Genomic DNA, 22233 nt, shown 5'->3' with positions numbered 1-22233 from the left:
GCTTCTCAACTGTGGTCTTACATTCATTTTTATATTCTAGTTTTTTCTGAAAGAAAGATGTTCCTCTAATATCTTAAGGGAGCTGCATTTTACTTAGGATCAGTCAGGATGTTTGATAGATGGTTTGCATATTTTTATAAATTCCTAAATAAACATTTTGAAATGCTTTGATATTTGATTCAAATGCATTTAAAATAAGAGAAAAGCAGTAGTACTGTGAATTACAGTTAATACATGCTATATAGTCAAACTCAGTGCAAGTTGGTTTTGCACCCCAGTGTCCAAGTACTGCTCAGAAGGTAGTGCTGCAGAAAACAAAAAAAAATAGTGGGGATACTTGGATCAAAACTTACCCTGGAAGGAAAACCAGTGTTGTTCTAGAATTTCTTGAAGAAATTAGGTGTTTTTTTGGTTTTGTTTTGTTTTTTTTTAATGAGTTTGAAGGTACTTCCATATTTAGGGCACAGAAAAAAAAGGGTACTTTAGGGAAAATAAGTGCAGACAACATTATGGAATTATTTAAGTGAATGGGGACAGATAGACTGTAATTAAGTAATGACAATAACAAAGTGGAGAACCACCAGTGGTTCAGCTGAGTCTGCACTCCCAGAACTGCAGTGTGTCTGGCAGGTGCCTGCAGCAGTGGGAGCTCTCAGGTGGCTCGTCAGCTGTTCAGGAGCACCCCTGGGTTTGCTGCATACCCCTTCTCATGTCTGCATTGATTGGCTGTATTTTCCAGCTTTCTTCACCTCAGATTATTCAAAATAGTTCTGATTCTTCAGTATTTTATGCAGAGTTCCTAATTCAGACCTCAACCTGCAACAGATTTTACCAGACATCTCTGGGAGAACAGTTTCACTGGCCTTTTTTTATTGTCTAAAAATGGGGATATTAGTCCCGGTAGGATTATTAGATCAATAGAACCATACAAAGTGACTTAAACCTAGTAGAAGGCTGGAAAGATTACCACATTTATTTGAAAATATTTTGCATTTTGTTTCTCTTAAAGTTTTTGTTTGCATTTTTATTATACTGCAATAAGACAATTATTTCAGCTTCAAAGAAATATCAAGACATCAAATTCATGTAAGAGGATCTGGAATCTGGCATTCTTATCTGAACATCACATTAGTAGGAGGATATTCATTTGCAAGATCCAAGTTCAGAGAATAAAAATTGACAAGTGAGGGATTATCCCCTCCAAGGAAAGAATAAAAGGCATCAGAAAAAGAATCCCGGTATGGCTGAGCATAGCAAGCAAATTGATTTAGTAGGTGCAACAAAGGCTTGCACGCCAAATGGATAAACCACTAAGGTCTAATTAAGAATAATGAGGTGCTATTATGAAAAGTACACCTTGATTTGAGTATGAAGAGATTGTTCAAAGCAAAAATCCCAGATGTGTAAGAGTTGTCATGAGAAACTTCCTGCTTGGAAACTTCATGACAAAACATGAAGCAGTTTGTTTTGAGAGATAGGTTACATTTCCCAGTATTCTTGCTAGAAAATCATGAGATAGAAGCTAAATATATAGTTGGAGTTCCTTTGCTAACATGTTTGAGCAGACTAATTATTACAAACCTTTTGTCCTCAATCCCCCTTTTTTCTTGTCCAATTGCAAATTCTTTTGCAACTGAGTTATTTCATTTTTATTTAAAGTTTCCTGAAGTATTTCCCTGTTTCTATTTGATGCTTAATTTTGTTTCTCTTCCATTTGTCATAGTTCATCATGGGTTGTTTGCAACACCAAAAGGAGCATTGGGCCGTTATGCATGTAATTACAACCATTCCAATTATTACAAATATAGTAAAAAAACAGCTGTCTCAACCAGGAGAGATTGGGTACCCATGATGTTAATTTTTCCCAAATTTCCTCAAATCCCCATGAGGTGTTGTCCTGAGCCACCTCACGAAATATTTTAACTTGTTTCCACATTTGCTTTAGATCAGTAGTAATTCTTCCACTTCGATCTATACAGGAACAATCTATTCCAATTTGTCTTAAAGGGGATAGAGAGGCCAATTAAAGGAATACCCAGTCTCTCTCCTGATTTAGGTAGCTGAGTACAGATCGAACAATCACGCTTGTTTAAGACATTAGTAACATTTTTTATCAATCTCAGATATAGATTTTGATTCCATGATTCTACATTTTTTTCTTACATTATATTATTATTCAAGTCCAAATTATGATCGATGTAGTCTCTCATGAAGTTCTTCAGGAAGATATTGAAATGAGCAGTGGATCCAGTGGAAATGACTTCAGTGGAAATGACACAAATGAATTTTTTTGTTTTTCTTTTTTTTTCTCAGCTCGCTCCCTGAAATGTCTGTACACCAATGCGTGCAGCATGGGAAATAAGCAGGAGGAGTTAGAAACCTGTGTTAAGTCAGGAGACTATGATCTGGTGGCAATTACAGAGACGTGGTGGGACAGCTCACATGACTGGAATATAGTCATGGAGGGCTATGTCCTTTTCAGGAAAGACAGGACAGACAGGCGGGGTGGTGGGGTTGCTCTTTATGTGCGGGAGCAACTACAATGCACCGAGTTCTGTCCAGGGACAGATGACGAGCGAGTTGAGAGTCTGTGGGTGAGAATTAAGGGGCAGGCTGGCAGGGGGGATACTGTTGTAGGTGTCTGTTACAGACCACCAGATCAGGGTGAGGAAGTTGACGAGGCCTTCTACAGGCACCTGAGAGCGGCCTCACAGTCACAGGCCATGGTCATCGTGGGGGATTTTAACTTCCCTGATGTTTGCTGGAAGGACCACTCGGCAACCCAGCCGCGGTCCAGGAGGTTCCTCCAGTGTATGGATGATAACTTCCTCCTGCAAATGGTGGATGAGCCGACCAGGAGAGGAGCGCTGCTGGATCTCATCCTCACTAACAAGGAGGATCTGGTCGAAGCAGTAAGGGTTGAGGGCTGCCTTGGTTGCAGCGACCACAAGATGGTGGAGTTCAGGATCTTGTGTGGTAGGACCAGTAGAATAGCAAGTAGAATTGCAACCCTGGACTTTAGCAGGGCAAACTTTGGCCTTTTCAAGCAATTGCTAGGGGAAATCCCATGGGCAAGGCTGCTTGAAGGTAAAGGGGCCCAAGATGGTTGGCATTCAAGGATTGCTTTTTCTGAGCTCAAGATCGGAACATCCCGACACGTAGGAAGTCAAGGAAGAGGGCCAGTAGACCTGCGTGGCTAAATAGGGAATTGCTGGGTATGCTCAAGTGGAAGAGGAGAGTTTACAGGTCATGGAAGGAGGGGCTGGCCACTTGGGAGGAATATAAGGCTGCTGCTAGAGGATGTAGGAAGGCAGCTAGGATGACTAAGGCCTCCTTAGAATTAAACCTGGTGAGAAGGGTCAAGGACAGCAAAAAGAGCTTTTTCAAATACATGGCAGATAAAACTAACACCAGAGGCAATGTAGGCCCACTGATGAACGGGATGGGTGCCCTGGTGACAGAAGACACAGAGATGGCAGAGTTACTGAATGCCTTCTTTGTCTCTGCTGCAGGCAGTCCTGAAGAGCCCTGTACCCCTGAGACCTTAGATGAAGTCAGGTCAACGGAGCGGTTTGCCTTAGTCGATGAGGAATGGGTTAGAGACCAGTTGAGCAATCTGGACATCCATAAATCCATGGGTCCAGATGGGATGCACCCGCGGGTGCTGAGGGAATGGCGGAAGTCATTGCTAGACCGCTCTCCATCATCTTTACCAAGTCTTGGGAAACGGGAGAGGTGCCTGAGGACTGGAGGAAAGCAAATGTCACTCCAGTCTTCAAAAAGGGCAAGAAGGAGGACCCGGGTAACTATAGACCGGTCAGCCTCACCTCCGTCCCTGGGAAAGTGATGGAACACCTTATCCTTGGTGCCATCTTAAGGCATATCAAGGATAAGAGGGTTATGAGGGGCAGTCAACATGGCTTCACCAGGGGGAAATCATGCTTGACCAATCTCTTAGCCTTTTATGAGGAAATAACACGGTGGATGGATGATGGCAGAGCGGTGGATGTGGTCTACCTTGACTTCAGCAAAGCATTTGACACAGTCTCCCATGGCATCCTCACAGCTAAATTGAGGAAGTGCGGTCTGGATGATCAGGTAGTGAGGTGGACTGTGAACTGGCTGAAGGAGAGAAGCCAGAGAGTTGTAGTCTATGGGGCAGAGTCTAGTTGGAGGCCTGTAACTAGTGGAGTGCCTCAAGGGTCGGTACTGGGACCAGTATTATTTAATATATTCATCAACGATTTAGATGAGGGAATTGAGTGTACTATCAGCAAGTTTGCTGATGACGCTAAGCTGGGAGGAGTGGCTGACACGCCAGAAGGCTGTGCTGCCATCCAGCGAGACCTGGACAGGCTGGAGAGTTGGGCAGGGAATAACTTGATGAAATATAACAAGGGAAAGTGTAGAGTCCTGGATCTGGGCTGGAACAACCCCAGGTTCCAGTATAGGTTGGGAAACGACCTGTTAGAGAGCAGTGTAGGGGAGAGGGACCTGGGGGTCCTAGTGGACGACAGGATGACCATGAGCCAACACTGTGCCCTTGTGGCCAAGGCCAATGGCATCCTGGGGTGTATTAGAAGGGGGGTGGTTAGTAGGTCGAGAGAGGTCCTCCTTCCCCTCTACTCTGCCCTGGTGAGACTGCATCTGGATTATTGTGTCCAGTTTTGGGCCCCTCAGTTCAAGAAGGACAGGGAGCTGCTGGAGAGAGTCCAGCACAGGGCAACGAAGATTATTAAGGGAGTGGAGCATCTCCCTTATGAGGAAAGACTGAGGGAGCTGGGTCTCTATAGTTTGGAGAAGACGAGACTGAGGGGTGACCTTATTAGTGTCTATAAATATATAAAGGGGGAGTGTCACGAGGATGGAGCCAGGCTCTACTCAGTGGCAAACAATGATAGGACAAGGGGTAATGGGTACAAACTGGAACACAAGAGGTTCCACTTAAACTTGAGAAGAAACTTCTTCTCAGTGAGGGTGACGGAACACTGGAACAGGCTGCCCAGGGAGGTTGTGGAGTCTCCTTCCCTGGAGACATTCAAAACCCGCCTGGACACATTCCTGTGTAACATTATCTAGGTGTTCCTGCTCCGGCAGGGGGATTGGACTAGATGATCTTTCGAGGTCCCTTCCAATCTCTAGCATACTGTGATACTGTGATACTGTGATATGTGTGGGTCCTGAAGACTCGATGCGCCATACTTTTTCTTGGTTCTGATGTGTTTCTGGTGCTTGAATAATGTGTCCAAGCAAGTTGTTCCTTTATCTTCACTGCTGTAAAGGTGGTCAGTATTATCTGGTACGGTCTGCTCCACTTCTCCTGTAGAGAATCTCCTGAAAAATTCTTAATATAAACCCAGTCTCTGGATCTAAAAGGGTGAGTTGGATAATTCACGCTTCTCGCTCTTGTCCCCAGTATTCTCTTCTTTCTTTTAATTGTTTTCGCAGATTGACCAGAATCTCTCAGAGATAGCCTTCTCCCACTTCCAGAAGACTTTCTCCTTTAAACTGGGGCTGATATGGTCTTCCATATAAAATTTTACATGGCCTAGCCTCTTTTGACCGAGGTTTAGTTCGAATTCTTAATAGAGCCAGTGGTAAACCTTGGTGCCAATATTAATTAATTTCCTGACATCTTTTATCAGTCTGTTGTTTGATCCGATGAAACATCTTTTCTACTTGCCCACTGGCCTGAGGCCTGTATGGAACATGTAGTTGCCAATCAATTTCTAATTTTTCTGCTAATTTCTTGTAACTATTTTGTGCTAAAGTGTGAGCCTCGGTCAGAAGAAATTGCCTCTGGTACTCCAAAACAAGGTATTATATCATTTAACAATGTTCCAATTACTTGTGTTGCATTATTTTTTCCACAAGGGAATGCTTCTGGCCACCCTGAAAAGGTATCTGTCAATACCAACAAATATCGATAACCTCCTTTTCTAGGTAATTCAGAAAAATCTATTTGCCACTGTTGTCCCAGATAATTCACTTTTCCAATTGTCCCTACATGATTCCTGTTTTCAGTCATAGGGTTATTTTTCAGACATAGTTGACATTGTTTTGTCACTAATTGCACTATGGTATAGAAACTTCTTCCTATGAGCTGTTTGTTTAAATGTTTATACAAGGCATTACTTCCCCTGTGTGTTTTGTTATCTTCTTCTTGTATCAACTTCCATAATTGATTATAGGGGATCACTACTTGCCCATCAGCTATTTTTATCCAACCCTTTTCATTTTCCTGTCCTTCCAAGTCTTCAGTTAGTTTCATATCTTCTACCTAAGTTTATTTTGCTCAATTACCAGTTTACTGTCAGGAATTAAGGACATCACCTCAACCCTTTCTGCTGCCCATTTAGCCTCACGATCAGCCAAATTATTTCCAATCTGTTGATCAGAGTTACTCTTTGATATCCTTTACAATGTATAATAGCCACTTCATTGGGTAATTGTACAGCTTCTAACAATCGTAGAATTTCCACTGCATGTTTAATTTGTCTTCCCTGGGTATTTAAAAGGCCTCGTTCTTTCCAAATTGTTCCGTGTGCATGATCTACACCAAAGGCATATTTAGAATCAGTTCATACCTTTATCCACTTGTCCTTTGCCAACTCCAAGGCTCTAGTCAAGGCTTTTATTTATGCCTTTTGTGCTGAGGTGTTAGAGGTTAATGAGTTGTAGTTATGGCATATCCTGCTCTTTGTTTACCATCTTTAACAAAGCTGCTGTCATTGGTGAACCAGGAATCTGCACCCTCCAGAGGCTCCTCCTTCAGATCTAGTCAGCTCAAATATACTGTATAGTGGCCAAGCAATCGTGAGTCAATGGTTCGGTAGGGGTTTCCAGAACACCATAATCATGGGTCCAGAGTTGACACCATCCTGTCATTCACAGAAATGCCTGGATATCTTTAACTGTAGATGGTCACGGTGTTTGGCAGATTGCTTCCTCCTTAGCTGCTCCAAGTTCCGGTTGTCCTCCTGTTATTTTGCATCCTAAATAAGATACACGAGTTAGAATTAGTTGAGCCTTCAATTTAGATACCCAGTATCCATTTAGCCCCAGAAAGTTTAACAGTTCTACAGTCCATTGAACACATTCTTTCTCAGTTTTGGTAGCAGTTAACAGGTCATCCACATACTGTAGTAAAGTTCCTGTCTCGGTGGGTGCTCCCCATAATTCTAATTCTAGTGCCAATTGATTTCCAAAAATGGTTGGACTGTTTTTAAATCCCTGAGGTAACACCTTCCATGTGAGCTGTGTCCTTCTTCCTGTTTCAGGGTTTTCCCATTCAAAAGCAAATAAATTTTTACTTTCTTTGGCCGGAGGCAGACAGAAAAATGCATCCTTTAAGTCCAGAACGGTAAACCACTCCTGATTAGTATTCAGTTTAGTCAATAAGGTATACAGATTAGATACTACTGGATGAGTGTCCTCCAGAATTTTATTGATTGCTCTGAGATCTTGAACTAATCTGTAACTTTTCCCATCAGATTTCTTTAATGGCAAGATAGGAGTATTATATTCTAATTCACATTCAATGAATAATCCATATTTTTTTTTAAATTATTTCTTTGTTTCCCTTTTGATCCTCCAATTTTAAGGGGTATTGTTTAATTGTAATTGGGCAGGCCCCCCTTTTATTTCTATTTCAACAGGCAAAGCATTTTTTTTTGCCTTACCTGGAACTTCAGATGCCCATACCCCCAGATATACCCGATTAAAGATTTCTTCTACTTCAGGGAGGTCCTCCTGTTTGCTTTTCTGTTGAATTAATCATTTTTGAGTCTTAATTCCATTTTGCCTTCTTTAAATGTTGCTTCTCGCCCTAATAAAGCTTTTTGGAGGATTTGGTATGTATAAAAATTTATGCATTCCTATTTGTTTTTCCAATTTATACTCTAAAGGTTTCAGAAAGAATGCTTTTCTTTGTTTTTGTTTCCTTATTTTTTTAAATTTTTTTTTCTTGGTGGCCAGTAGCTCCCACATCTGTAACAAATTCTTTTCCTTGATTTAACGTTGAATAAGTTGCTCCGGTATCCACTAAAATTCCACTTTATTTCCTCTAGTTCCTTATTTTAATTTAACCAGTGGATCTGCTAGGGTAGATTCCCCAGGTCCCTCTCAGTCCAGTTCCAATTCAGTCACCGGAGCCACCCCATGGCACTGCCACCCCACACCCCCCGCACACCCCCCCCGGGCAGTCTCACTTCCGACGTCCAACCTCCCCATAGCACGCACACCGATCCAGTTCCACAGACGAGCTCACTCCCCCACCTCTGCCAGTCATCCCTCCCCCCATGCTCAAACACAGGAGCTGCCCGAGCTCCCCACTTTTCCCCCTTGGTTTTCCCTTTTTATTTTTTTCACAGCTGTTCACCCTGCTCTGCAGGGGCTGCAGATGCCTGCCTCTGTAACAGCACTTATGGTTTAACCCCTTCGTAACTCTGAATGTGAATGTGCCGCTTGTTGCCAGTGACAGCAATCTCTTCCTCCTTATCAGTATCAGATAGGACAGATGCAGAGGGTGATCCTCTTGGAAGTACCTGTGAGACATGATTTTCCAACCTATCTTCCTGATTACTGTTTTTTTAACTTTAAACATCTTTCCCCAATATCACAGGCTGAACATATCCAGCTTAACTTTCAGTTTTTCCCTGTCCTTTTCCAAAGCCAAAATTAAGGAATCTGGCGGAGCTATATTAATTTTGTATTCAGCCTGTCACTCCGCATGATTTCTTAAAATAAAAAACATATCTGCATACATTACTTCAACCCTTGCCACCTCAAAACAACATTAATTGTAACAATGTATTATAGGTCAGAGTTCCATTTTTAGGCCATTTTTCCTGATCTTCCAAAGTATACAAAGGCCACCATCGGTTACAATATTTTGCCAATGTTTTCTTATTTAATGAGCCCCCAGGAGACCCTCCAAGTGCTTTCCAGTGTGCCAAAATGCACCCAAAGGACTCGATTTCAAGATCTCTTCACTCTGCTGATTTTTCCTTATCAATCTCACATTCACACACACACACACACAAACGGGATCCCACAGACACACTCCACACAGTTACGACACTTGAGACAATGACAGAGACTAAAATTCAACCAACAAAACAACATTTAATAACACAGTTATCCTGTCATGAGTACCAAAATCACAAGACGAAAATCATTACTGTAACAAGCCACAAAATAAGACGAATACCAGTAGAATCAAAAGCAATACATCCTAACACCTATGGCTCAGACCATATTGTAACATTAATAGGGGGGTTTCCTTGAACCCTTTATAGTTGACCAGCCTGTCAGTGTGTCCCAGGAAGGACGAGACACTTGTGCCCGACCAGCCTGTCTGCGTCCCACTGTGGGACGTACTGGACAGCCCACTGTATCAGATGGTGATTCGACTAACCTATTCAGGGACCCACACTGACAGCATCACTGAATCAAATCCCTTATGGGCTGTTGATAGCACAGTGGACCCAAAACCATTTCCACAAGACAACCCCTGTGTCTTGTAGGACCCAAACCACAAGATGTCCCCTGCTTAGTTATAACAGTCTGTCACTGATACCAAAATCACAAGACCAAAATCCTTAATGTAACAAGCCACAAAATAAATGCCAACAAGATCGAAAACCATTTCCACAATACACCCCCTGCGTCTTTCAGGACCCAAACCACAAGAAGCCCCCTGCTTCTTGTGGCTGTATACCAGTAAAATCCAAAACCTTTTCTACAAGATGCCCACTGCGTCTTGCAGGACCCAAGCCACAAAATGCCCCCTGCTTCTTGTGGGTGTATACCAAATGGACACTAGCAGGTGGGTATACACCTTTACCTACAAGATTTCCTATCTCAATTTATGGAAGGCTTCCAAACCTTGTGTACACTTACCAAACCAACCCAATTACCAATTTAGACTTTATGCAAGATGCCCCCTGCACCTTACAGACTATATAAACGAAAAGAATACCTTTTATGAGATGGTCCTTGTCTGCTCCTGCAGTGGTCCAAATGAGTTGAGGGGTCCCTCCGGGAAAAATTCCCGAGGGCCCTAGGGAGCCCTGTCCTCAGCAGAGGGTCCTGCAGTCGAGCAGAGACGGTCCCATCTGGGGTGCCAGATTGATTCGGAGAAAACTCCAGGAACAAACTTGACAAAAAGTTTAAGTTGACAAGCAGGTATTCTTTATTCCAGCACCAGGAGACAGGGGGGATAGCTCCTCCAAGCGTGTCTCTCCCAGGCATCAACCAGGCTGTGATAATATTGCCCTTAAACATACATATTCATTAGATTGCATACATTACATCATACTTCTTAGACAATGCCTCCTGTATGCATACAAAAATGTGGTAGTGGGCTTTCGGACCCCCAGTGGTTATTTCTTCATCACCTTGTTTTAGGATCATTGTCATATCAGTAACCACCAGGTGGTTCTGGCAGAGCTTATTTTAGTAATTTTGTTTTCTCTATAGTTGCTAACAAAGCCTAACATTCTTGAGGTTACTTACTTACAACCCTATTCTTCAATCAACCCCATTCTTCAATCCACCTTATTCTTCAATCAACCCCACTCCTCATTTATTTTTGCAGTTTTTTTTCTGATGCTGCATGTGAACTTGTTTAACAGCTGAACTTCAGTAGAAGCCTATGGGAGGGGTTGATTAGTGAGAACTTGTTTCTTTCTGATAAAGAAAATTCTAGATCTTCATTTTTTATTAAACCTGGAGGTAACTATGTCTAACAAAAAAGGGGATACCCAAGTCAGCTGTTGGCTCAATTTAATGATTAATTTCTTGATAGGCAATAAAGACATAACAAAAGTGCTTGTTGAGTCTACTTGATGAATGTAAAGTGTATCTAAAATTAGTATTTCACAAAGAAAATTTTATAATTATTTGGTGTACTGCCGAATCTGTGGACAGATTTACAGCTGAATTCAATTAATATATTTAGCATATACAATAAACCAAAATGCATCAATCAAAATAATCTCCCAAAGGAAAAGATTTTTGTCTCTGTCTTCATTTATTCCTTTCACTGCAAAAGACTCTAAGAACTGTAAATTAATGTAATAGAATTTGTGTCTACCTCACAGAAGATGCTTTCTGATGGCATAGGACTTCAGGAGTCTCTATAGTTTTTGAAGAATTGGGTCATAATGACTGTGATTTCCACAATAACTGAACTGGTCTGTCCTTATTTAAAAAAAAACAACAACAAAACAAAAACAAAAAAAAAACCACAAAAATACAAACAAAACGAAACAAAAAAACAAACCAACTAATGCAGGATAAATCCATCACATCTAGGAATAAAACTGTAAACTGTCCTGCTTTGATTGGAGACACACACACATCTCCAGGACACACCGTAATTAATGCAGTTAATTGCTTAATTGCTCTACGAGCACAGTACGCTCTGCCTGTTGCATCACATCTGACAGCGAATGAGCTTTCCCCTACTCTGGGCTTTCATACCGAGCCATCCTAGAAACAGGCACCCTGTAATTCTCTACCTCCAAGGTAGGTCCCACGACCTGACGTGGCCCACTGCCTTTTTTATCCTCTTTAATCTGCATTTGAAGGGACCGTCGGCTCGATCCTCCCCTTTCCCCAGAACCTACAGGCTGCCTTTTCCAGGGTGGGCTCCTGCCCCGGGGTACAAGCCATAAAGAGCTTTCTTTTTCCTTTGAGGTGTAAATAAAGTTTTATTACCTTCCTTTGCTCTAAATAAGAATCTGCCCAAAGGCAGTAGCTACAGGGCAGCTCTTCCGTTATAACGTCAGTGAATTACAACCGCTACGCCAAATAAGCTCATTCTGTGTGATGGTGTGGCATTGTGCTTCCAGGTGAAAACTTCCCTGAAGGGACTTCAGGGAAGTCAGGGCATTGAGATGCATAGGTAGATCATAGTACTTACAGATGGCTGGAGATACTGCTTGACCCTAGGGGATAACTGCTTGACACTAGGACAATGGAATCCTTTGAAGGGGGCCAAAATTTACTCCTCTAAAACTTGATTGTCTCTCTGTAATGCTTAAAGATAGCCTTAAAAGATACAATGTCCCCAGAGGATGAATTAATTTGGCTCCTAACTCTCCCTCCCCATAGTTTCCAATATAGGATAGGCTGAAGATGGAAAGAAACTTAAAGGGGGATATCAGGAGTGCTGTTAATGTTGTTAAAAAAGTCTAATAAACTCTTTGGAGTGGAAGTTATTTTTTTCCTTTTTCTACTATTGCTTACTTCTCTAAAAACAAAACAAAAATCCTCAGCAAGATGCTACCGGATTAAATTGCTGATCTCTCGGTAATAAGGAAGACCAACATTAAGATTTTCTATGCTGGCTTAATTGTACATTCTTGTGCATATTCATTATGATAGCATTATTCCTTATGTAACTAAAAGCTATGTTTTGTACACAGATCTTCCCCTTTTTCTTTTAGAGAGTAGGAGAGCATTACTTAAGGACTCAGAAGCATGTCCACAGAGAGTTTCTTTCCCTGTGTAATGAAGCTGTGAACTGATGAACAATGAAGCAGTACTGCAGAGATCTGGGATACAAAACCTCTCCTGTCCTTGCCACAGATTCCTACTACTGTCTGAAGTGAATCACTAATAATCTTCCCAAGGGTTGTTTGTGGTGTTATTACTTCTTGTCCTGTTTGGAGCACAGGGAAGATAAGTTGCTCAAGAGAGTTCAACACCTTTATCCCCATCTCCATCCAGAGCCTGGATGATGCACAGTGGGCAAGACATGCAAACACAATATGTAGCCAAAAAAGGAAAAAAGGTTGAACGTTCATCCCATGTCATGTTTGTCATCACTGAACACTGAATAAGGCAGGCGCTAAAGATAAACAGTATCCACTAATGTCATAAAACATTTTGTCAAAATGCAGACACAAAAGTTGCTGAATTAGCACTGGCTTTTCATAGCTTTGTCATCTGTGGAGTTGCAGCAAAGCTCTTTGAACACAGAAAATTCTGTGGAGTGCTGTGTCAAATTGCTCCTGTCACTAAAAGCAGCTTCAGTTTGCATGTGTTGTGCAAAGTGCCTGAAACTAGCTGCAAAACAACGGTGGAAAATCCTGTCTCTAAATGGGCAATTTCTGCCTGTGAAACAATAACATAAGTTTCTATGCCTTCCAGTAACAATTTCCATGCTCCTTTTTCCTTTCTAAAGACCACCATCCACCAAAGTGGAAGAAGGCTGAGGAACACACACTAGTGAGAGAGCAACTTTTGTTTTGTAAGTGAACATGCACTTTTTAATTCACAACATATTCTTGCTGTGGAAAGGTAAAGACGAATCAACCAAAGCTGACTTTCTGATATTTCTGCCCAGGCTCATCAAAGAGTCTATCTTATCTTGTACCTTAAAGTTTGTGTGTTTGTATTTTTTTTCCAGTGTATGCAGCAAGAAAGAACAACTCGTGTTCTTCAATTCCCCATTTTGATCCTCATTTAATGCAGTGTGCTCAGCAGCTCCATTTCTTGCAAAAAAAAAAAAAATCAGCCAAAGAAACAATTTATTTGCTTTTCAGTGCAATAACACATTGTTCATTTAGATTTTTACGAAATTGTTCTATGTAAAAATGCAGGCAATGTTCTCAGAAAGTAGGAGCTAACCAAGACACTTAACTGCTGTAACATTTTAGAAACATTTCAATATAAACATACTTTTCTGGCAAACCAGTGCCGTATTCACATTCCCCCTTTGACTGTAGAACTGAACTTTCTTTTTTTCTTGATACGTATTTACATAAAAGACATTCTCGTTGAGCAGAATGAGCCAAGTCCTAGTAGCTTTGCATCTTTCTCGTTACTTTCTACACCCATCTAGTGGACACAACCAGTACCACAGGATAAATTTCCTGTCACGACCCCGATGTGCTTGTCTTGCACATACCTGTAGTTATTTGTTGGTACAAACCACAGGGACTCTCCTAGCTGATGAAACTGCAGTTTCAGCTAATAGACTTTCAATTAAAAAAAAAAATCAATGATTATTTTATAATCTGACGGTGATAGCATTCATAGAAACCTTAAGTTCTGACTGGGAGAAATAACACTGATCATAAGATATTCATATCATGTCCACAACGGGTGGGTGAAAAAAAATAAACAAATCTGAAAAAAAAAAAAAACAAACCATGTATTTCTTTAATCCAATAAAATACCTTATGATCAGATGAATAATTAAGTCTAATTTAAATGAAATCATTAGTTACTGCTTATTCAAAATTTTCCTGTTGTACTACAGACTTACATTTACCTTAATTTATTTATCTTCCACTTTTAATTTTTGCTTTAGACGTTTCAGAGTACTTTACATATGTCTGAAATGATACTGGCATTGCAGAAGTTAGTCTTATTGAGCACAGGACTAAACAATCCTCTTCTGTTTTACCTAAAATTGCATGAAAGACCTGCATTCAATAGAAAAACAAAACATACAAACTGTGTATTGTTTAGGAGTCTGAATAGTCTCACAACTGTTTAAAGAAAAAAGAAATAATTAGGCAATGAAATAGGAGTGTCAGGAAAATTTGATAAAGTGAGCTCACAGATGTTGCAAACCCTTCATTGATACTGTGAGTATTTTGTGTTCCTGAACGGTCAGGCATTCAAAGTCAAAAGATACTGATTGCTAATGAATAATAGTAGTCATGCTAGTAGTAATGGCAATATGGTTATTAAAAGCAGAAGCTGCAAGGATGTTTTAGTAGTATCCATGGTATCATGCCATTTCCAGTATGTTTTCTTTCTTTTTTCTTTTTTTTTGTTTTTGTGAGCGGATCTCACAATGATCACAAAGATGCAATAGTAATTAGGGAAAATGTTTTCCAAGAGCACCCCACAGGCTGTGGCAGAACTCTCATTCGATGTCTTATGGGTTAGCTTTGGTAGTTTAAGATAGATCATGTTATGTAGTAGCACATTTGAGGACACAGAAAAAATATTTAGACATAATCAAAAGAAATCAAACTTGGGAAGAAGTGTATGTGTTAGGATTTGCTGACAGTGAATTTTTCTGGAAACAACAGTGAAAATAGGATTAAACTTCTAAGCTTGGTTGATTTCTTTCTAATTCCATTTTCTAAGCAGTTAAAATTTTGCTTTTCTACATTCAGACTGTGAAAAGTGAATACACAATAAATTATGTCATCCGAGAGCAGCAGAAAGATTGCAGTTTGAGGAATATGTGCAAAGTGACAATGAAACAATGGAATAAAACATGAAACCAAGGTCCATTCTGTGCCAGGCAACGTACATCTCTGTCAAAATAAGCAATAAGTGTTTCTTTGATTGGTTCATTTAACAAAGGAAAAAAGGCCATTGGAATGCTACCAGTAAAACATAAAGCTTCAACCTCACTGCAACCTTGGGTCACTAATAGATAACAGAAAGAAACAAGCTGGTGTGGAAAGCAGCATGTACCTGCTGTGACTCCTGCACTAGTCTGAAGTCTAATCAACAGCTGACAAATATTGAATATTTTCTCTTCTGCTGTCATTAGATAGAACTGAAAACTGGTGGATGTCCTTCACAAAAATACTGGTTTCAAAATGAGTACTTTAGATGCGTTCAATGTATGCATACTGTGATGCTAACACTGATCCATGTTTAAAAAATAGTGTGAAAGATGCTCTATTTATTCCTCATTCCTAAATGCTGTAGCAGTATTATTTAAGTTCCCATTAGTATGGCAAACAAGCCCAAGTAGTTAGAAGCCAAGGTCTCATGCCCATCTTTCCTACTGTGCTGTAAAGCTAAACTGATCTTTGGTTTTAGAGAGACACAACCAACTAGGGAAACAGAAATAATCTGCTTCTGCCTGGATAAAATGTGCTCCATCCCACCAGATGGAGACATAACCTTGCTAATCCACACATCTGTAACCTCTGGGATTGCATACCACAACACATGAAGTCTAAAAACGGAGCCACATGCTCCAAAAAGACTCCATATGGTACCAAATGCAGCTGTCGGGCTGCTAGGCAACATGGATTGCCATGAGCACGTCCTCTCAGCACAGCCAACCCTAAGATAGTTTCTAATTGATTGCAAACTCCCATTCAAGGTCTTTACACTGATTTTAAAAAGCCCTTTGTGGAAACATTACAGACTACATGAAAGAGCATCTTCTCTCTCCTTCTCTCTCTCCCCTTGCCCTTCAGCCTCTCATGACGGCGGTGTTCCCTCAGAATGATAAGCCTGTTTACCTCTCTTAATACCAAACACAATAACTAGAAGTGTTGGATCTAAACTGCCTAATTCAAAGGCATGAATGGGCACAGGAGTTGTGCTGCTTGGCAGTGAGCAAAGAATTCTTTTCTTCTATATGTTTGTAAAATAGCAACTGTAATACATGCAGACATGCTTAAGCACACACATACATCTTAATCCCACCCCAGAGTTTCATTTATTGAGATAAGACAAAATATATTCTTGAAATATTTGGGTAGTAATGAAATGTTAGGGTCAGGTACTCAATAACAAGAGAGCCGTTAATTGCCTCAACAGTGGGAGACAGGATAAGGAGGGTCCAGCTCAAGAGACTTGGGGCCCAAGGAGGAAAACAACGAAACTTCATATTCCTTCAAGTGCAGAGCTCACAGATCTCTGCATGCAGAGATCCATAATGTTTCCTGTACTCCTAATAGTGATTTTTCTCTACAAAATTTATTTTCCTTCAGAGTTCTTCTTTTTTTGTGGTCAGCAATTTTAAAGTGTATTTTTGTTTAGCAGTGGACTTGACCAGGTCTTTATTTACAAATTTTTATCAAGAAGCAATTACCTAATGATAAATTTGTCAGAAAAGTTTTTATTACTTTCAAAATTCTTATGTCAATGGCATAAATCTTTTTATTCTTTCTTTTTGCAGTTTTGATGTAGACAATGGTACGTCATCGGGACGAAGTCCCTTGGATCCCATGACAAGCCCTGGATCAGGGCTAATTCTTCAGGCAAATTTTGTCCATAGTCAACGCAGGGAGTCTTTCCTTTACCGGTCAGACAGTGACTATGACCTGTCTCCAAAGTCCATGTCCAGGAACTCCTCCATTGCCAGTGATATGTAAGTACATAAAATACTTTTAGCCTATGTTTTGTCCTGTCATGTGATTTTTCCAGCCACCAGAAATTTCCTTTAAAAATCAAAGACAGTAATCACTTATGCTATTGAAGTAATGGATAATTGCTTGTTTATTTCTTTACTGAAGCTTGTACTTGGTTTTGCAGTTTTCTGAAACTAAGGATATCATGAGGGTGTACTTGGTGTGTTTACGCACTTTATTAGCTTTGACAGAATAGTGAAAACAGTTAATACTATTGTGTCCAAACACTAAGGAGGGCTCTGATTTCCTGGCTAGTAAGTTCTTTTCAAGAGAAGTGATATAAACTCAATTTCTGCTTCTTAATGTTCTTAGAAACAATTCCATTTATTTTCACCAGGTATTTTTATGTTTTTGGAGAAAAGATTTACCAGATGGCAGAAATTAAAAAATCCGAGAGAAGCAAAGGTTACTTCAGATACCCTTTTAAGTAAAAGGCAAAATTTTAACAAAAGGCTTTTGGAAAGTTATTCTTTCTGACTGTTCTTCTCTGTTGTGTGTATTTTCTGCTGGTGGATCGTATTTTTCAAGTATGTGTGTACCCCAAGTTGCATGGGTAGTGGAAGTCAATTGCAAATCTCTGTTTTTTTGTAAGACATGGAAAACATGTTAGATAATAGCTTCTAGACGCTTCTAAGTAGTAGAAATTAAGAATAACAGATTTGGTTTTTGTTTGCCTTATCTGCTCCAAATTTCACTGCCAAGTAGGAATTTATGGTTCAATTACAAATCACTAAAATAAAGGACCAGGCTTGTAAGAGTCCCCAAGGGGCAAGGAGGTCTAAAATGTTAAAAAAATTCAGTATTAAGTTAAAAGCTGATTTTTTAATGAGGCAACACCCAATCAATATGCTCTGTAAAAAATAAGAGTACAAACAGCAAAGGAAAAAGTTTTTCATTATAATGAGTGAAATTTCACCTGATATTTAATTTGTAGTCATTATATATGAACACTCCTATTTTCAGCTTACATATAAGTTTTAGAAATGTTGATAAGAACATCTAATTATAGCTCTCTTTCTGTGTAAGTGTCGAGAAAGATTCATGCCTTTACAGAGGGTTTGTGTAAGGACCATACCTCAGTTAAGCATGTAGACTGAAGAACTTTTTAAGCTTTGTGCACAGTGTGACTGATTTTGGATGAGACAAAATGAGGAAGAAAATGGCCAATCTATCTTGCTTTGCCGTAAATAAAAATGCATTTTACGTGGAAATAGTGACCCCCTCCCAGAAAATTCTCCACTGACAAATAGCCTTTCTTTTAGAAGGACCACAGTGAAGCTTTTAGTGCGGCACCTGTGCCAGGATACCATTTGGAAAAATTTTTACCTTCAGGGGGACAATCCAGGTCATTGTGCTGCTTAGATGAGTCATTTCAATTAAGAATTCAATTAGTGCTCCATCCTTGAACTCATAATCCACTTCTGCATTTCCTAGAATTCTGGGTAATATTTCAGCACATGGCAGTAAATTGAATAAACAATTGAATTACTGAAACACTAAGCATACTTCTTCCTTTGGATATTTGTATCTATTCTTCCTTTCAGTTTTTTCTTAAAACACATCTGTGTATAACATTCTTTTCCTTATGTCTGGATAAGTATTCACAGTCTCCTGTCACAAAGGAGCTGTTGTTCTAAGAAGGTAAAGTATTCCTCCTATTGCTTAGGATGGGAGCACATTAGGAAATGTAAGAGGCAAGTTGTTTTAACAATGGAATATTAATCATATATCAGTAAGCCTAATTATAATAAGCCTCATTATCTCACAGAAATGAAGTAAAAGAAAACCAAGGAATGAAAGAGGGAAAAGTAGCTAGGAAAAAAAAAAAAAAAAAAAGAAGTTTTTTTAAGAGGAGAAACTGGATATGCTCATAGAAAGGAAACCCACTGAAAATTATTAAAATAGAGAAGCCACTCTGGTTCAGGACATTCCTAAATGACACAGAGGCTGGAAGTTATCAGGGCAAGTATCACACAAATTTTAGATTACTCACAAATTATTCTATTTCTCTATAGCATATTCCCTACATGGTTAATTTTCAGTATTGCATGTTGGTTGAGCATGAGCTACAAAATATTACAAAACATACACATCATCCAGGTAATGCAGGTGAGTTAATATTACACAACAGTCTAACCTAGAATGCCCTCATTCTTCAGTGCTTGAGTTACCAACCTCTATATTTCACTTTGTAAAGCAAAACAGAAAGCAGAAGGCATGCATCTTGTATTTGTAAGGAGTAGAACATGATGATTTCTGGCATTTACAGTAATACATTCCACTTCAGTAGCAGCAGATGAAACAAAACTTGTAGTCAAATGCGGAATGTTGTGATAAAAGACAGCCAGCAGATGGCAGTGCTAAAGTACCAAAGTCATCATTGTGTCATTTATTTGCGCAGTTCCAGCCAAGGAAGCGAGCGCGGTCGTGCTCAATTCTTTGCGAACCCAAGACGAAAAGATGGACTCTGCCACAAACAACAAGATGAAGCATAAGATAATAACCAAGAAACTAATACAGTTAGATACTATCCCCAGGCAAAGGGACAGCATGAGTCCCTGTGCCCAAAGTAGTAAACCTCACAGAGCAACCAAAGGGATTTTCATTCAGTGAGCTGAAAGTGAGGAAAGTGAGGAAAGTAGCATTCAGTGGGGAAAGTGGCAGAAACAAAGGCAGAGAAGAGGGAGGTCGAAAGTTTTTAAAATCAGAGATACTAAGTATATTTTAAAGTGAGGAGCCAGATTAGCTATTGGAAAGAATAAAAGGATGAGCGCAAGGCCACTGACATGAGAGGAGGTTAGTTGGACAAATGTGGGTGCAGTTATGGCATTAGAAGAGGCAGAAGCAGACATATAGTAAGAAAAGAAAAACAAATTAAGGAGTGGGATCAATAGCTTTATTATTATTATTATTATTATTATTATTATTTCTTGGAAACAATAGTACAGTCCTAGTGGAAAAAAAGCAGGACGTGGAGATGATATGAGGAGTTTCAAGGCTGTGAACCAGAGAGGCAGGTGGTTTAGACAGTAAGATGCAAGGTCCAAGGCAGGAGGGCACAGATGTGTGCGAAGCATGACAATGGGTTTCCAGCAGAGAGATGACGATGTGCAAGAGAAAAAGAAGTGAATGAGTGATACACTGGGGATGAGTAAGCCCCTATAAGGAATTACAGGGCAGGATCTGTGATGAGAGACAGGAAAATAAGTTTAAAGGGAAGGAGAATAAAGAATAGAAACTTTGAAGTCCCCAACAGCACTGTTGCAACAAAGGGAACAAACTAGCTGAAAGATGAGCAAAATCATCAGCGCTGTGTTGGAAGAATTGTCAGGTCTACATTTGAAGACATCAGTAAAGCAGGGAACTTTGCAGATGTCTTGCAGAGGAGGCCTGATTACATAATACTCACCTGCTTGAAGTCCTGTTGCTTCTCAGAACTTGCAAATGCAGACAGAAGCTGAAGTAGTAACACTTTTTATGCCTTTCTTGCTAAGGGATCTCTGCCCTGATTAATGGAGCAGGAGATTGAATTAGCAGAGAATCTCTGTTTTAGCAAAACCCAGGTCTCTAACCAGGTTAAGAATGGATTCTTCAATGAGACCATTAGCAATCTCATGAACACTAGAAGGAAGCCAATAAGCATTTCACTACCTGGGGCATGTTTTAACTGCCACTATAAAGGGAGAAAACCATGTTAGTCCCCCCTGTGATCCTGACGAAGCAGACAAGAGTGTAGCAGACCAGACCAGAGGACCAAAACAATCCAGTTACAGCAGTCTGTCTGAGCTCCACTAGGTCTTCTGAATGTACATAAGGAAAAAAGGTTTGGGAAGTCTACGCTTTCCCCATTTCTACTAGGCCACAGAACACAGCTCAGATGTAACATCCTGGTCTTTCTAGGATTTGGCCAACTGTACCTCACTCAGTAGGTGGTGTGGGAAGTCTTACGGGCTTCAGAGAGGCTCAGCATTGTTTCCTCAGTCAGATGAAATGCCCCTATAAGCTTTAATTAATATAATTACATAAAATCTGGTAATTTCTGTTAGACCTTGCTTCTGTATTTTAAGCACCAGAGCCCACTAGAGAACACTGACTGAAGTGTCATTGTCCTGGTGATCGGCCAAATAGCCGAATGGCCACCAGTACACCCATTCCCCAGACTTGCCAACCTACTGCTGTTCTGCCAATACCTTTTACAGGTAGCAGCATCCGTCTTCTGCTGTCCATGGTAAAAGAAATGTCAGGAGGATGCAATTTACCCTAGGATTTTTCCCCAGTAAATACAGTATTATCCTGCCTTCTCCTAGAGGATGTACTGCTTTGTAGACTGTACCTGAATGTACCTGTAAATTTTGGCTCTACATTAAACAAATAAACAAACAAACAATCATCTCTTTGAATAATAAAACCTAAATGCGGATTATGTTGCAATGAAAAGAGCCTCTGTAGTTTGATAAACATAGATACTGACATACAGAGATTTGGCTGGTTTTGTCAGGATGAATTATCCCCTTCTTCAATTGCTGGAGAAATAATTGTGGGATTTATAATTTGTGTGGTTTTTTTTTTTTTTTTCAAAAGAAAAGGAAATAATCTGTAATTTTGCAAAGAGTAAAGAATAATGGAATTATTCTGGCTGCAAAATTACCTTAAATAAAGGGAAATTCCAAGGTAGAGAGTTCCCTAATTTATCAGTAACTGTCAGGTCTGATACCAACCTGAAGCTACAAGTAGGATGAAATACCCCTTTAGCTGGCATGAGAAAGGGCTGCCAGAGAAGAGAATTTTTGAGGTAAACTAGCTCAAATGTTTCCCAGTTCTCAACGGTCTGCTCAGCTTTTTAAAAATTGCATTCTATTCAATCTGGATCAGATTCATAAGCAAAATGTACTTCAAAATGTACTCCAGGCAAAGAGGGCAAGCCTGGACAGTTAACAGGGTTCACCTGAGCCTTTAATATACCATCATGAAATGAAGGTACATTTTCTTATCCACTACAGGAAGCCAAATTATTAATGATACAGTTTATCCTTTCTGAGCCAGGAAGACTTTGATTTACTAATAAAATGCTGTGCACATCTGAAGTTACAGAGCAAAAACC

At 40.0% G+C, this 22233-nt stretch overlaps 1 protein-coding gene across 1 annotated transcript in view; it reads left to right on the top strand.

The window, feature by feature from the left end:
• Positions 1-22233, top strand: part of LOC134159025 (cAMP-specific 3',5'-cyclic phosphodiesterase 4D) — a 159775-nt gene that overhangs the window by 20634 nt on the left and 116908 nt on the right. The window contains exon 2 of the mRNA XM_062609534.1: positions 16901-17092. Within this exon, the coding sequence (XP_062465518.1) occupies positions 16901-17092 (192 nt within the window). The remainder of the gene's footprint in view (positions 1-16900; positions 17093-22233) is intronic.

This window comes from Pezoporus occidentalis, unplaced genomic scaffold (assembly GCF_034315485.1).
Source record: "Pezoporus occidentalis ecotype Australia unplaced genomic scaffold, CSIRO_AGI_Poc_V1 ctg139, whole genome shotgun sequence".
NCBI classification, from domain to species: domain Eukaryota; kingdom Metazoa; phylum Chordata; class Aves; order Psittaciformes; family Psittacidae; genus Pezoporus; species Pezoporus occidentalis.
The sequence above is the reverse complement of the archived record's forward strand: the minus strand, read 5'-3'. Positions and strand labels throughout refer to the sequence as shown.